The sequence below is a fragment of the Dreissena polymorpha genome, chromosome 1, assembly GCF_020536995.1.
Source record: "Dreissena polymorpha isolate Duluth1 chromosome 1, UMN_Dpol_1.0, whole genome shotgun sequence".
Lineage (NCBI taxonomy): Eukaryota > Metazoa > Mollusca > Bivalvia > Myida > Dreissenidae > Dreissena > Dreissena polymorpha.
This window is the reverse complement of record NC_068355.1, coordinates 145,408,207-145,424,301: the sequence shown is the minus strand read 5'-3', so window position 1 is coordinate 145,424,301 and position 16,095 is coordinate 145,408,207. Positions and strand designations below refer to the sequence as shown.

Below are 16,095 nucleotides of genomic sequence, written 5' to 3'. Positions count from 1 at the left end.
AATACATAGAAACCTTAGAATATGTGCACATAGTCAACTGGAAAATGATTCCATGATAATAAAGGATGAATATCGTGTATTTTCAGTGTTCTTAATATGCTGAAATTAGTCAAACTTATTTTTATAATTGGTGTCATGTCAGACAAACTTTTTTTTAGGTTTCTTTGATCTGCACAGAAATGAAAATGAGTTTGTTGTTTAAATATAAGCCTACTTTGTTAACGAGTCAATAAGTATTTTTAATGAAACGCAATAATTGAAGTTATAGTATGATTTGTCTCCAGTCTAATGTGATTGTATATGTGTGCATTGATAAATCGTTGTAGTATCTGCCTATATAAAGTATGTATACAAGTTGTATTATGGACCGGTTGCCTTTCTTTCATGTCTTTACAATTAAATTACTACTACTACTTCTACCACAATATAATTTCTCTGAATAATATTATTTGGTTTGTATGGTCGTCACTACTATGGTTGACTTTTAAGCTATTTTCCTGAAAAGATATTTGGTTGAGCTTTCATCTTTAACTACGTTTATATCTTTCGCATAAAGCTTCATACATAGTAATTTACAGCGTTGGTTTTTCTCCGTCGATCTGTGATAAAAAATTGTGTTCATCCATTTAAAATTATATAGACTCCTGACAATAGAAATAATAAGCTATTTAAGTGCATTTAACAATGCACACAACATCGCATTATATATATATAATGCGGAATTAAACATAAGAACGTTCCAAGCATAATTGACAAATATAAATGAGCACTACGTTTATTGTTCAATAATACCACGATCTGCGCCTCAGATGGTATTATGCGTTTTCTGCGAGGGAATATGTGATCTGGTTTTGGTAACATGACCGTTGCCATAACGGAAATTTCATTCTGTTCAATCTGATGTTAATCTGTTTAGTCAAACAAACAGTATAACAACAATTAAATGCGAATATGTGTAATAACATTATTTATAAGATTTTTTTATATATCTATAAGACTTGACTTGTATCCATGCTGATGGGTATGTTTCAACAAACTCAAATTACTAATTTAATGCGTTAAATCAAATCATGTGCATATGGCAACGATCAGTGAAACCGATTTTTATTGTTTTAAACAGATTAGCATAATAATTTGAAATACACAACAACTCTTTATCATAACAAGTCAGTTTAAAAAATAACATGCAGATCTATTGTCACTAACACGTGAACAAAATTACCTAGAGACCGTCAATCAATATGTTAATTCAACCATATTAGAGCTAATTATATCGATAACAATAACGATACACACCTATGAACAAAAGTTGATGACATATATGTGTATATTTATATTATAAATACGTACAAATTTTACACTACTGTATATCGAAAAGATCGAAACGTGAAGGAACTATATTAATCTACCTTCAACTTATACATTTTGGTAATTCGTGAGCAAAACACTACAAACAAACAAGAACTTTAAACACATGCTCTGCCATTTTCGGGCCTGACTATTAAACAGGCTTAGGCGCAATATTATATTGCCAATTTCGAAAGTTATCTGTTAGACAGTGATACAATTTTATAAAGTTTGAAAATGTAAAAAAAATAATTTGCTCATTGCGTCCTTTTTATGCCCCCGGTAGGGTGGCATATAGCAGTTTAACTGTCCGTAAGTATGTCAGTCAGTATGTAAGTCCGTCCGTCCGTCCGAAAAAAACAACACTTTAACGTTGGCCATAACTTTTGCAATATTGAAGATAGCAACTTGATATTTGGCATGCATGTGTATCTCATGAAGCTGCACATTTTGAGTGGTAGAAGTTTAAGGTCAAGGTCATCCTTCAAGGTCAAAGATAAAAAAAAAATAATTCAAAGCGGCGTTCTCATGAAGCTGCACATTTTGAGTGGTGGAAGTTCAAGGTCAAGGTCATCCTTCAAGGTCAAAGGTCAAAAATAATAATTTCAAAGCGGCGTTCTCATGAAGCTGTACATTTTGAGTGGTGGACGTTCAAGGTCAAGGTTATGCTTCAAGGTCAAAGGTCAAAAAAATATTTTTTTATTTCAAAGCGGCGCAAAACGGGGCATTGTGTTTCTGACGAACACATCTCTTGCTTTCAAATGTATTTGTCAGCATATGCTCTTTCTTTGTTATCCGTTAGTTTTATATTCACAAAAGGTTAATGTTTTTCAACAAATAGTAAATTGGTATGTATGCTAGTGCTGTAACAATATTACTTATGAGTATCTAGTTCTTACCAAAGAAATGTGTTGGCGCGATATTTTTGTTAGCAATATCTTGATACAGAACTAATAGTGTAGCAGCTTGGGATGTTGTTCTCGTAACCTGCACGATCATAGTTGTAGAGATTACCACACGTCTTTTTCTGTAAATTAACGCACAAACTTTTTCAACATCTTCTCTTTCACAACATCGCCTCTTTGACAACATAGTCTCGTTCACAACATAGTCTCTTTCATAACAGAGTTTATACAAATTGCCATTTTAATATCTTAACATTCAAATATAAGTTTTAATCATTTTCTGATTTGTTCTCTATCAAGAATGGTTAAATCACCAAACAAGATAATTGCGTTACCTGGTTTAGCTAATGTTTTATTTCCACAGCCTGACGGTTCTGGACACGAATTGTAGCAGCAAGCAGGGGATAGGAGTCCTAGTGGACCTCTTGATGGTCCAGGATATTGACGTCGTTATCGGCCCGCCATGCCCTGGAGGTAAACTGATTATGATAAGGAGCAGATACAAGTATTTGCTTTTTAAATTTATTTTGAGTCATTAAATTCAAAATAAATATGGATCAAACATCCGTGTCATAATTATATAAACACCCCAGCCAAGGGACAGAATCAGAATTGCCACATAATTATGCCAAACTTTTTTTCTAAATGTCCTTGAATGACAGACTCGAACTTAGAATGTGAATCCAAATTGTGTTTTATAAGTTATAATCAAAATATCAGCAATGTTAAAGTTGTACAATGATATAAACTATGATTAGGTAGTATGTGTAAATTATATCAATCAAAATTAGATATAAACGTGAGTTATAACTTGAATCTTACGGGTTATATATAATTGCATCATAATAACCGCACAGAGGGATCTGGTCAAAAGCCAAGCCGGACAAAGAAAACCATTAAATGCAATTTTACTGAGTGGACGATTTCCCATAAAAAAAATTTCGAAACCGTAAATACGCAAATTGAGTTTGGTAATAGACCAACTCCGGATTGGTCTAGTTCGGACTAACCACCCGCAAGCACTTCATATTGACTGTTTTATATCAGTGGTGGAGCCGGTGGGGGAACTGATGTCGTACAGGAACGTGCCGGTGATCAATTGGGTGTCGTTGCAACAGACCATACAGACCAAGGATTCATTGACTACGTACATACGAACGATGACACCGGTCTACACTCTCGGTATGTATATGATAATAAAGGGACGATATTCTCCGCTTTAATGGATTTAAGCAACAATTCAGTTTAGGCTGAAATTGGTGCACTTGCACAGGCAAATCTTGGCGAAACTTAATGAACATGCAATAGCCAATAAGTACCGTTTCCCCAGTCCGCTGCTAATAACAACTGAACAACCGTAACTTTATCAAAATGTGTGTATTTATAGCTGGAACGAGAAAGAACACAGAACACATGATTACGTTGTTTAAATTTTAAATAATTATGTCAGAAAATATGTACTGTATGTCCTACATGTTAGATTATGTTCTTCTAGCTTTTGTGTTTTAATCTGAGATATGCTGAGATTGCAATTTTCATGTGTATTGTTTTGAAGGAGTCATCCTTTAGTATGTATGCTAATTATCCGATTAATCATGTGTACAGTAGTACAAGCATTATAATACTATCTTTAAAAAGTTACAAACTTACACTCAAGAGCATTTTGTCAGCATTTACGGTCACCTAACGATACATCGCGCGTAACGAGTGCGAGGTTTATGTCGTCGAACTTTACCTCCCATTTGCTTGATAGTAGTGAAATGTATTAGCAAAAAATACGTGCTCGAGGATTTTGAATATACTTCAGATAAGTCCCTGCACTTGATTCGCAAGTTGAATGATAATATAACATTATTCTCTTATGGACTCTCTGTAATCAATATAACCCCAATGCCATTTTTACCCTTTTTAAGGATGGTCTGAGTAAGTCTGTTATTCTATAAATCAAATATATTTTCTAAACTTTATACAACACATTTTCAATAAATGGCAAATGATTTGACATGCAACAAATTATGCAATCTGTAAATTATTGTTTTACCTGAACAGGTGAACTTATGACCAAATTCTTGCAAGATACCGGCTGGAAGAACTATATCATCGTTCGGGAGATAAATAAGGAATATGATGCATTGGCGGAGATCTTGGAGTCCACACTAGGCTCTTTCAACGAAATCGGCTTCCGTGTTACACAGGTTCATAAGCTTCACGAGCCGACGGAGTCCGGTGACGACATTGACGCCACATTGAACAGCATAAAGCATGAGGGAAGAAGTAATGCAGTTTCGGATATTGATATAAGTGATGAATTGCACTATTGTAAAATGTGTGAATCGCTTTGGAGTTTGCGATTCTGAAGTTCCTTTGCCCGGTAACACGTTTTTTTGCAATCTGTTCAAGTCGTTAAAAACTAAATACGCTCTAAAATAAATTTAGTAGCAGAAAGCGATAGTTAATAAGACATTGTAACATATTGGTCCGCTTTGTTTCAGTTGTCTTTCTCGTTATTGACCAGCCCAATCTGCGGAATGTGATGCTGCGAGCGCATAAACTCAACATGACTAATGGGGATTACCAGTTCCTATACACATACGGAAGGGTGAATCATACTCAAAGTTTTAATCACTTTCTTAATCTCACGTAGTTAGTGCTGAAACGTTTCTTTGCGATAGGTTTTACCCGACCCACATTACTTTTGCCCACATTCGCCATTTCTGTAAGAAAAAAACAAGGGTATACATAAACAAAATGGGCATGCGTCTAGGCATTAAAGACAAATAGCGTATTTACAGAAATATCGTACTTTGATTTTACGGTGTATTGATATGACAACCTTTTATATTCACTAGTCCACATGCATATTAATGATTGACAAAATACCCCATAATGGATTGACAACCAGTTATATATTAATAACACTCTTTTAATTAATACTGATTTTAATTATATGTCAAAATGTCGATGTTTTTGTTTACACGCGACGGTTTAAAGATGGCTTTTTGGAAACTTCTATATTTACTTGTTTGTATTTTATTGTATTTATGATGCCATGTTTGAAATGTGCAAAGGGCGCAAAGAAAAATAACTAAAATAAAAATTAAACTGAAAAAGGGTTATTTTGCACAATTCGAGTGGGGAAAAAAACTTTTATTAGTCTGTTTTTTGAAATTACTAATGTAGAAACCGTAAACCAACGTATTTAAAATGGCCTATCTGCATTTACTTGTTATAATTTGTGTCGCAAAACATTACTACATTGATTCACTGGAAATAAATGTAATATTTTTATCAACTAGTTGAAGTATTATATTTTTGTATAGTGCGTACAAAGGTTCAGACGTCAATATAAATACACATCAGATCTATAGAAAATGTGTTTTACGTATACTGAACACATACGGTTTGTATTTTCGGCTAATAATAGTACACTGTGACTATTGCAGACTGCGACGATGCATAAATTGGAGAAGTACTTCATGAATGACAGAATGTGGAGGCGGAATGACGAATTTGATGAGATTGCCAGACAGGCTTTCGAAAATGTCCTGCTGGTAAATGACACAATGGTTTTAAATCTTATCTTTGTAAATAAATTTGGATATTGTTAATTTAAGTCATTCAATTAAGATTAAGCAACAAACTTTCATGCATTTGACTTAACTCAGAATTATTTAACGACTGAAGGTTTCAAAGAATACATATTTCTTTTACTAATGATATGCAGTATTTGTGCTTTAATTGTTGAAATTTCCCGCTTTTCACTTCTTAAAAGAATACTGATAAACGTCTTGCATTAACGTTTATATACAAGCCCGATAATCGAACAAGTTAAACTTACGTTTGATTGCGTTTTAAAATTGATGATATACAAATGCATTTATCTTTATCATTTCAAGGGACTGGATTACAGAGTAGAATTAATTCGCTCATGTATACTCACTTTTTTGTGTGTGACTCTGTCATTTGTAAAGCAAATTTGCCAAACAACAGATAGTTTATACTTAAGTGTGTGTTTTTTAGCTAAAGTTATCTCAGATGGCTTTTTACCTAATTTCTTGCGATCATTATATGCAGCGGCAGTATTGACTGCCAATAGAAATGCTCATTTTTCATTTTTACTCGTTTCCCTACCTCCAAAGGTCAAGGTCACACTAAAGGTTAAATATTAAGTTTTGACTTATATGGCTTGTCCGGTCTTTTTTTATTTATGAAGTAATGTTATATTAACTTATTATGCCCCTCTTCGAAGAAGAAGGGGTATATTGTTTTGCCGTATGTTTGCCGGTCGGTAGACCAGTTCGTTTCCGATCAATGACTCGTCCACGAATTTACCGATTGCCTTGGACAGAAGTTGACCACTATTGAAATTGAGGTCACTAGGTCAAAGATCAAGGTCACTATCACACTAAGTGGTTTCCGATCAAAAACTCGTCAAAGAATTGACCGAATGGCTTTATACTTCACATGTGCAGTGGCATTAGACAGTAGATGACCCCTATTGAAATTGTAGTCACTAGGTCAAAGGTAAAGGTCACTATCAGACTAAGTGTGACAATCGTTTCTGATCAATAAGTCGTCAACCAATTGACCGATTGACTTCACATGTGCATTGGCCTTGGAAAGTAGATGACCCCTATTGAAATTGGAGTCACTATGTCAAGGGTCAAGGTTACTGTTACACATTAAGAGTAAAATCCTTTCCGATCAATAACCAGTCAACTGATTCACCGATTGGCTTGATACTCCCCATGTGCATTGGCCTTGTACAGTAAATGACCCCTTTTGAAATTGGGGTCACTAGGTCAAAGGTCAGGGACACTGTTACACACTAAGTGTGAAATCGTTTCCCATCAATAACTTGTCAACTGATTCGCCGATTGGCTTGATACTTCCCATGTGCATTGGCCTTGGACAGAAGATGAGCCCTATTAAAATTTGGGTCACTAGGTTAAAGGTCAAGGTCACTGTTACACACTTAGTGTGAAATCGTTTCCGATCAATAACTGAAGAACCGATTGGCTTGATACGTCTCATGTGAATTGGCCTTATACAGTAGATGAACCCTATTAAAATGGGGGTCACTAGGTCAAAAGTCATGGTCACTGGCACAATAAGTGGGAAAAGTGTTTCTGATTAATAACTCGTCAACGAATCGACCGATTGGTTTTATACTTCCCATGCGCATTGGCCACGGGCAGTAGATGACCCCTATCCAAATTGGGGTAACTAGGTCAAAGGTCAAGGTCACTGGCACAATAAGTGTGAAAATTGTCTCCGATCAATAACCCATCAACGAAATGACCGATTGGCTTGATACTTCTCATGCGCATTGGCCTTGGACTGTAAATGACCCCTATTGAAATTGGGGTCACTAGTTCAAAGCCCTTTAGGGGAAAGGGCATATGTCGTCGACCGCGGACCACTTGATACAAATAAATACATACGGAATATTACGATAGTCAATTGTTCCAGGAGTCTGTATTCAGTCGAGTGGCTTGTGTGATGACGTATCACACGAGAGGCGAAGCCTCGAGTGTGATGCGAAATAACACAAGCCACGAGACTGAATACAAACTCTTGGAACAATTGGCTAGCGTAATATTCCTTTTATTATATACACAACTTGCGAAAACAGTAAACAATTGTATTTTTGCTTTAACAAAACTGACAAAACAATGACTTCAACGGTACGCCATAGTTTATTTAAGACGCGTATGAATACAGTTTATGTAAATTACCGTGTAAACATTTGAACAGGGAAAACACAGGATTCCGACACGCTTACTTAAATGACATCGTTAATCCAATGTTTATAACAACTAAGTTGATAACTTTGATTCGATGTTTATAACAAAAGCGTTGAAACGATATGCACTTCCACTTCTATTCATCAATGTCTCTATCGAAACTTATTTTTAACCACAAATCTTATTGTATTCCTATCTAAATTTATATTGATGCATGATAAACACACACTCTGAAAAACGTTCTGCATTCGTTCGTTTTAAACAAATAGTTTACTGTTAAAAAACACCACGTCCGACTGTCTGTCCTTAAATTCCAGAGAGTTTAAATAAAACTATTGTATTTCGTCACAGAAATGACGTCACACGATGTACTACGTAATATATTGCGTAATATGGGGGTTTCCTATTTTCGGTGCGCGTTATGTGACGTCATTAAATGGATCGAAGAAAGTAGTCCGGCTAGTATGGTAATACGGAATTGGAAAGCGCGAGTAGCGTAATACGTTTTTTTTTTATTTCAACGATTGATACAACCTGTATTTTGTTAAAAGCATTCAACAGGTATATAATAAATTGAGGGAACAACCTGTCCCATGCAACACACTTCTCTCTACCTCAATTGTTAAGGTTACACTTTGGGGCCATATTTCGGATTCGGCTATAAAACAGCTTGCCCGTACCTTAAATTTATTATTAAAATGCACGTTTGAAATAAGGAGATGACGTGTCATTTGTTACAACCGTCTCCCCAGCTCATCAGCCAATGTCAAAGTTATTAGTGAAAGATCAGATAAGCTGTAACTAATCACTCGATTTTAATTTTGTTTTGGAAATTTCATTTGTCTAGCTTGTAACATCATTATTTCAAAAAATAATTAAAAACAAATAATTCACCATGTGGAGAATACGTGTCATTCTTTGAGAAATTCTGAATTAAACACTAAATTTCAGATATTTTTGCAACATAACCTTAATTGGTCGAACTCATATTTACTATGAGTGTTGTATGCAATTGATATTACTTGTTTAAAATGATAACGAACACTTTAATTAATTCTAGATGTCGAGTAATACCAAACCATTTGATAAACGACAAATTCTTTTTTATAGTTGAACGCATGACTTAGTGTGTGTGTGTGTGTAAACAATTCAATCGTATTGTTTTTTTATTATTTCTAAAGGCTATAATGGCACCTTTATAACTTCTTAAGTATGTGCTAGTCGATCAATGATATTTTAAGCCATTTTTATGGATTTTTTCGTTTATATAAAGTCTCTTCTCAACGAAAATATACTACGGTGGAAAGTGGCGTCCCTTTGCTAGTAGCACATGCGTAGATGGGACGATAATTTACAACTAGCATTAAGCCCCGTTTCCCAGAATGAGGCTTAGTTTATTCATTTTGCCTGTTTCTTTTGTATCTGTGTTGTGTTTCCAGTGCGTTTGCGCTGTGTAGTACCGTTTATCAAAAGTACCCTGCCATAAATAAAAGACCATGTTTTACAATAAGGTTTCTCTCCTGATGCAGCTTTAGTTTCAATGTGTTTATATAATTGTAATTCGAAATGTATTCATGTTATTTTATTCACCTACAATAAATACCCACGTTGCAATTTACGAGATAAGAAAAATATGATGTTACAAATCACTAGATCAAATTACATACGTCTGGAATAATATGATTTTTATCCACCGTCTCTATAATATCAAAACCCGTTTTCTTTTTAAAGACAGTTCGTCTATAGAATAGTTTTGATAATAAACAATATGTTCTTATTTTTTGTGCGACGACTTACGATGAATGTTCTGTGTCAATAACAATCCAACAATCCATGACACTAACCTCGCACATTACTTAGGAGTTTTCGGGGTTTAAAACATTCTCTCCTCTCTCTATTTGTGGGCAGTTCACACTGAGTCAGAGGACAGAGCCGGAGAGCAAGTGGTACGGCTACGCCCTCTCCTCGTATAACCACCTCTACAGCAAGACAGACATGCCCAGACCATTGCCAGTGGTAAGCTAAACATATTTAATATGATTAACCATAAAAAACAAGCATTTTAAAAGCTGGCGATCGCAAAGAAAAAGTTATTGTTCAAATTTTTAATCTTATTTCGACGTGTCTAAATTGAATAAAACGTTGGCCGTATGTGCTTATTTTTTGCGTCTTCATCGCTTTGGCAAATAAAGTTTATCGCAAAAAATCTTTAAGGTAAGCTGAAGAATAGATATTCATATCAAGATTGTAAAAATATAAAAACCATCTACAAACTTGTATTTATTGACTGACTGAAACAGTTTCAAATTGGTTATGTTGATATTCATTTATACGTTATTACATATAGTTTACATTTTGAAGATAGTTCATTCACGCACATATATCACATGCTTGCTCGAAATTTCTGGTTTTCGTGTTCTTGTATTGCAAATACATCAGCAGGATGTACAAGCAAGGCAATTCAGAAAAGTCTTAAATCGTGTATTTTGAGTGTAAATCAGTAACAAAACAAGTAATGGTATTCGTGTTTTTGTTATGATATTTATTTCATTCGTTCAAATCTACAGAACCGACATAATGACTTTTACACATACAATATACACTCTCTGTCATTCCTTAAGTATTTCTCCAATATGTGCTGCGTCGCGGTCTGTCATTGTCAACAGTGTACTATTGCTAGCTTTACGGTCTCTACAATAGAAATTTGCAAAACCAGACTGATAAAACCAAATTTTTTCCCGCACTCGAACGAATGAGGCACTATAACCGTTTTTTGTTCAATTCGCCTTTTAGTTATGTTTTCTTTGCGTTCTTTGCACATTTCAAACGTGGCATCATAACGCAACATAGTCAACAAGTAAGGTTTTGACACGGTGCCAATACCACGTGACTTTTTAAGATCTGTATTGGGAGAATAAAGCGCGACCCAGTTAACATTTTTAATGATGTCTTTTTAAATAGTTCACCATTTTAATGGGATATTTAGTGGAGAGCCCGCTCATTTGTGAGAGTTTTCTTTAGGTATCATGATCTTTTAAAACAAATAAGTATTTTCCGTAAAGTGCAACCGCGCGTTTGTAATACGAAGTCCCCAAACTGATCCGACATTTTTCTAACCGTTCAAATTTAATGTCTTGTCTTTAGCCCGACGAGTACGCCGTATACCTGTACGACGCAGTGTATCTGTACGCCAAGGTACTGAACCAGAGTCTGACGCAGAACAGGACCAGCAGCGGCAATGACCTCACGCAGACAATCTTTCATAACCAGATCGGCTTTCAGGGTGATTACAAAGTTGTAACCATGTCAATCTAATGGCAGTGTTCGCATTCAAGATGCATATCCGTTTTTATACAAAATGCTGGATAGATATTTCATATTTGAAATCTGTATAAAACGAACGAATAATTACTAGAAAGAATTATAGGTGACGCCACTTCTTAAAGATATTTATCAATTTCAAAACGAACTTTTGTGCTCAAGTTATGATGAGTTTATTTTCAAACAATATCATGTCTTTAGCAAGACCAGCCAATGAACTAAAACAAAAAGGAGATGCCAATATTTGAAAGTTTCGCGTGTGATTGAGTGTGTGTTGCACATATTTGTTCAAAATCAAATAATACATTGTCTTAAATAGAAATTCACAATAAATAATATTTGTCGCGCTCTCGGAAAACCGGATTTCATGCATATGCGTAAAGTATCGTCCCAGATATGCATGTGCAGTCCGCTTAAGGCCTATCAAGGCACATAATGCCTATACTGGACTGTATTTTGAAAAATAAATTCTTTGTACATAAAATTTCATACAATCGGATAGTCTCGTCCCTGATTACCCTGTGTGGACTGCTTAAGCTTACCTGGGACTATACATGTATTTTACGCCCATACATTAAGCCCGGTATTAACAGAGCGCGGCTCATATATATTGAGATACATGTTTCGTGTTTTATGTTTCTAGGTTTGACTGGATCTGTACTGATAAGCAATTCTAGGAAAGACCGAATGCCGGCATTTTTTGTGTTAGACATGGACGCAAACGGGAGCTTCCACGTGGTCACATATCTGTACTACCGCAGCAGCAGTGCTGGGGAGTTGGAAATGGTAGTAGAAATAAACAAGACTTAAATAGAAGTACATGTGCTCGATTATTATTATAAAACACTCAAGTTTTACAATATAAACAGTTTATCGTATATATTTCAGCAACATGACAACACGCCTATTCGCTGGGGTAACGGTCGAGAATCGTCTGCCTTGCTGGCGAATGGAACGAAGATCGAATACTTCCCGCCGGATATGCCCGAGTGCGGCCTACTCAATGAGAAATGTCCACCTTCGCCACCGATTATAGCAAGCCAGTCAAGTAGGTGGTATACATTAGGTGCTCTTAAAAATATTATTTTGTTCTATTAACACGAGTGCAATTATTGCGTTTCAATTGTTTGAATTGCATTCAAAACTTTACTTTAAAAGATTTCAAGAAATTGAACTTCGCTGTAATCGTACAGTCATCAGGTCAAAATAATAACATCGTTCATTTATTGATTACGCTTTTGGTCTTTTTGAAAAATGGTCTAGCATATTTTATATACACATGTAAACATAGGTGACTGCAAGCCTCTTGGGAAGGGTAATCTTATATTTGTATGAGTATATATGTATAGCTGTTATATGTATTTCTACGTTTTACCCAAACGATGCGGCATATTTAGAACAAAGACTATTGCGAATGTGAAGATTCATGAAAGTGACCCAGCAAACCCATACTGAATACAAGATAATTCGTGTGATTTATAGTTTTATGATAATGTATGCATACACGTGTGGAGAAACCTAAATTATTATATTTTCAGATTCTTACGAAGTTACCATAAGTGTTATTTGTGCTGCAGTTCTCATACTTGTGTTTGCAGCGTTCTTTGTGTACAGGTACGTGCACGCATAGCGAGGCAGAATCAAACAAAACTTGGAATTGGTTTTCCCATTTCGAACATCAGTCGGTATACATATTTAAGCAATCGTACATTGTGCAAACAAATGTGCGTAGTATATATTTCAAACAATCGTTTTATTTTTTCAATCGAGCATCTTTTACGCATGTTTCGTGAATGCCATTATGAAATATATTAAACGTGGTCGATTATATAACAGAAAATAACGTATTTTTAGAGCTGTGTTGACATATAGTGAGAAAAACGATGATTAATATTGTGTGAGGTCGTTGAAGGAATGGATCAGTAAACATTGTATACAATGAACGTTTTTCATAGGTGGTGGAGAAAGGAGCAGGACTTAAAAAACACAGCCTGGAAGATCAACTCCAGTGATCTGCGGTATGTTCCTAAAGAAGACCAACGGGGTTCGCAAACAGGACCAAAGGTAGTTAAGCGTACGCATGTTGCATTAGCGTTAATGATAGTAGAGGAAATATGAGCTTATTCCATGTGAGCTCAAATGAATGTGATTGTGCATTTTGTATCAAACCATACACTGTTTGTGCAACGAATTAACGTTTTCATTCTTTTTAATAGTATTTTGAGCGCATTCAATTCTTTATTGCATGGTTTTTAAAGGGGCCTTTTCACAGATTTTGGCATATTTTTAAGTTTGTCATTAAATGCTTTATATTGATAAATGTAAACATTGGATCTTAAAAGCTCCAGTAAAAAATCAAGAATAAAATTTAAAAAAAGGAAAAAAAAGTAGCCGGTACCAGGGCTCGAACCAGTGACCCCCGGAGTCCCGGAGTTAGTCTGAAGTAAAACCGCATTTTAATAGCCCTCTCGGCTACTCCGCCGGGAATACTCAGGTTAAGTTTTAATACCTTGTATAAGCAATCTTCGTAGTTTCGTAAATTCAAACGACAACAACAGAACTCTCCAAATTATTCAATCGTTTCGCGTTGCAACGCTTTATAATTTTTATGTCCCCCACCACTATAGTGGGGGGACATATTGTTTTTGCCCTGTCTGTTGTTTGGTTGGTTGGTCTGTTGGTCTGTTGGTTGGTTTGTGCCAACTTTAACATTTGCAATAACTTTTGCAATATTGAAGATAGCAACTTGATATTTGGCATGCATATGTATCTCATAAAGCTGCACATTTTCAGTGGTGAAAGGTCAAGGTCAAGGTCATCCTTCAAGGTCAAAGGTCAAATATATAGCTTCAAAGCAGCGCAAAGGGGGACATAGTGTTTCTGACAAACACATATCTTGTTGGGTTTTCAAATCGTCAAAAGATACATAAAATGGCTATATTGGACTATGGTAAATGTCCAGTAATACTGTTTCCTCACAAATATCATAACCAAAACAAAATTTTGCGAATCTGAAACAACTTTTTTCAATTTTGTCAATTTACCAAACCGTGAAAACATCCCTTTAACATTGCCGTCAAATATAATCGAAACAAGAACGCAACTAAATGTATTGCCATTTAATTACTGTTCTGAACAGCGACGAATTCATCGCCTAAGAAGCACATCAAGTATCGAAAGCGTGGTAAGCTCGAGCAGTCGCATCATGTCGCTTGTGCGTCACCATAGCGACCACCATGCGCACGTGCTGACCAATGTGGCCGAGTGTCAGGGCGTTACTGTGGCGGTGAAGAAGAGCAGGAAGAAGAAAGTCAACATCGACCGCAACTTTATGCTGCTTATGAAAAACGTGCGTAAACAGCGTCTGTGGTTCAGACATTGCTTAATTTGCATACACGTATACACAAAAACTATAAAATAAGTATTCGGGGAGTTGGAATATACATGAAAGTATAATTTATCGCTTCGAAAATTTACATTTAGAATTTTTGCATGTCTTTGTTGAAAGTCTAAGAATTTGCAGTGGCCGATGTAAACCACATGCAGTATGTTTAAGATTTACAGAATTATTTCTATATTAAACTTATATATAACAAATATACGCACAAATTGTCTTATTTTGAATTCTGAGTTTTATTGTTTATTTATTGTTTAGTTCAACTGATATATCTTTGCAATTATTTGTGTCTTACATTTTCTATAAACGCATGATATTATTGTGTTTTATTATTTATTACGATGACCTGAATGTACTCTAGTCAAAATTAACTATTAAGTGATCTTAATTTTAATTAAATAATTATCATAAATATTATAATTAAATGCTGCATGTTTTATCGCGGACTGTAATTTATTTTAATAAACCGTAACCTTTATAATGAGTGTCATAAATCCCTCCAATTGTCAAAGAATGTGATGGATAGGTATGAACGCATTTTGAGAAAACTGGGCATAATGCATGTGCGTAAAGTGTTGTCCCAGATTAGCCTGTGCAGTCCGCACAGTCTAATCAGGGACGACACTTTTCGCCTTTATGGTATTTTTAGTTTCAAGGAAGTCCCTCCTTACCGAAAATCTAGCTTAAGCGGAAAGTGTCGTCCCCGATTAGCCTGTGCGGACTGCTCAGGCTAAACTGGGACGACACTTTACGCACATGCATTATGCCCAGTTTTCCCGAACGCGACACAATGTGATGGATAGGAATGAACGCATTTTCAGTTGAGTTCGATGAAACACATGAACGTCACGGCGTTCATAGGAGTGTGCACGGAGCCAGAGAAGGTGTGCATCGTCTGGGAGTTCTGCAGCAAAGGAAGCGTCCAGGTTCGAATAGTTTCTCTTTAGAAAGGTCTCCTAAGCTGAATCACATTTACTCTGTGTGATAGCACAGTGGTGGCAAGGTCAACGCGCTTAAAGGATATGCAATAGATAATTTTACAATGGGTAATAGGTTTACCAACGCTCACATTATAGCGTCACTATCAGTAACACTTCACATTGGTTTTCTATGTATATAAAGCGTAATTTGTGTTTCCTTTTTTGCTATTACCTTAGAGAAATGTTTAAATAAATTAGGTCTTAATCGCAAAATTTATTTTTCAGGATGTCATCAAGAATGAAAATATCAATCTTGACACCATGTTTAAGCTCTCGATTGCGAATGATATATGTCAGGTATTCAATTCTGATGTTTTAATTAAATGTATTAACAATGTGTACATGCGCACTTATATTAGATAGCATTTAAAAAATGATGACGGCAACATTTATTTGTA

The 16,095-nt window shown here is 35.5% G+C and overlaps 1 protein-coding gene across 1 annotated transcript in view; it reads left to right on the top strand.

Moving 5' to 3' along the window:
• The window catches only part of LOC127856140 (uncharacterized), a 48,933-nt gene that overhangs the window by 22,410 nt on the left and 10,428 nt on the right, over positions 1-16,095 (top strand). The window contains exons 17-30 of the mRNA XM_052392200.1: positions 2,617-2,726; positions 3,300-3,434; positions 4,302-4,526; positions 4,745-4,851; positions 5,696-5,803; positions 9,908-10,015; positions 11,144-11,282; positions 11,964-12,106; positions 12,209-12,368; positions 12,859-12,934; positions 13,276-13,384; positions 14,460-14,669; positions 15,539-15,643; positions 15,923-15,994. Of these exons, the coding sequence (XP_052248160.1) occupies positions 2,617-2,726; positions 3,300-3,434; positions 4,302-4,526; positions 4,745-4,851; positions 5,696-5,803; positions 9,908-10,015; positions 11,144-11,282; positions 11,964-12,106; positions 12,209-12,368; positions 12,859-12,934; positions 13,276-13,384; positions 14,460-14,669; positions 15,539-15,643; positions 15,923-15,994 (1,807 nt within the window). The remainder of the gene's footprint in view (positions 1-2,616; positions 2,727-3,299; positions 3,435-4,301; positions 4,527-4,744; positions 4,852-5,695; positions 5,804-9,907; positions 10,016-11,143; positions 11,283-11,963; positions 12,107-12,208; positions 12,369-12,858; positions 12,935-13,275; positions 13,385-14,459; positions 14,670-15,538; positions 15,644-15,922; positions 15,995-16,095) is intronic.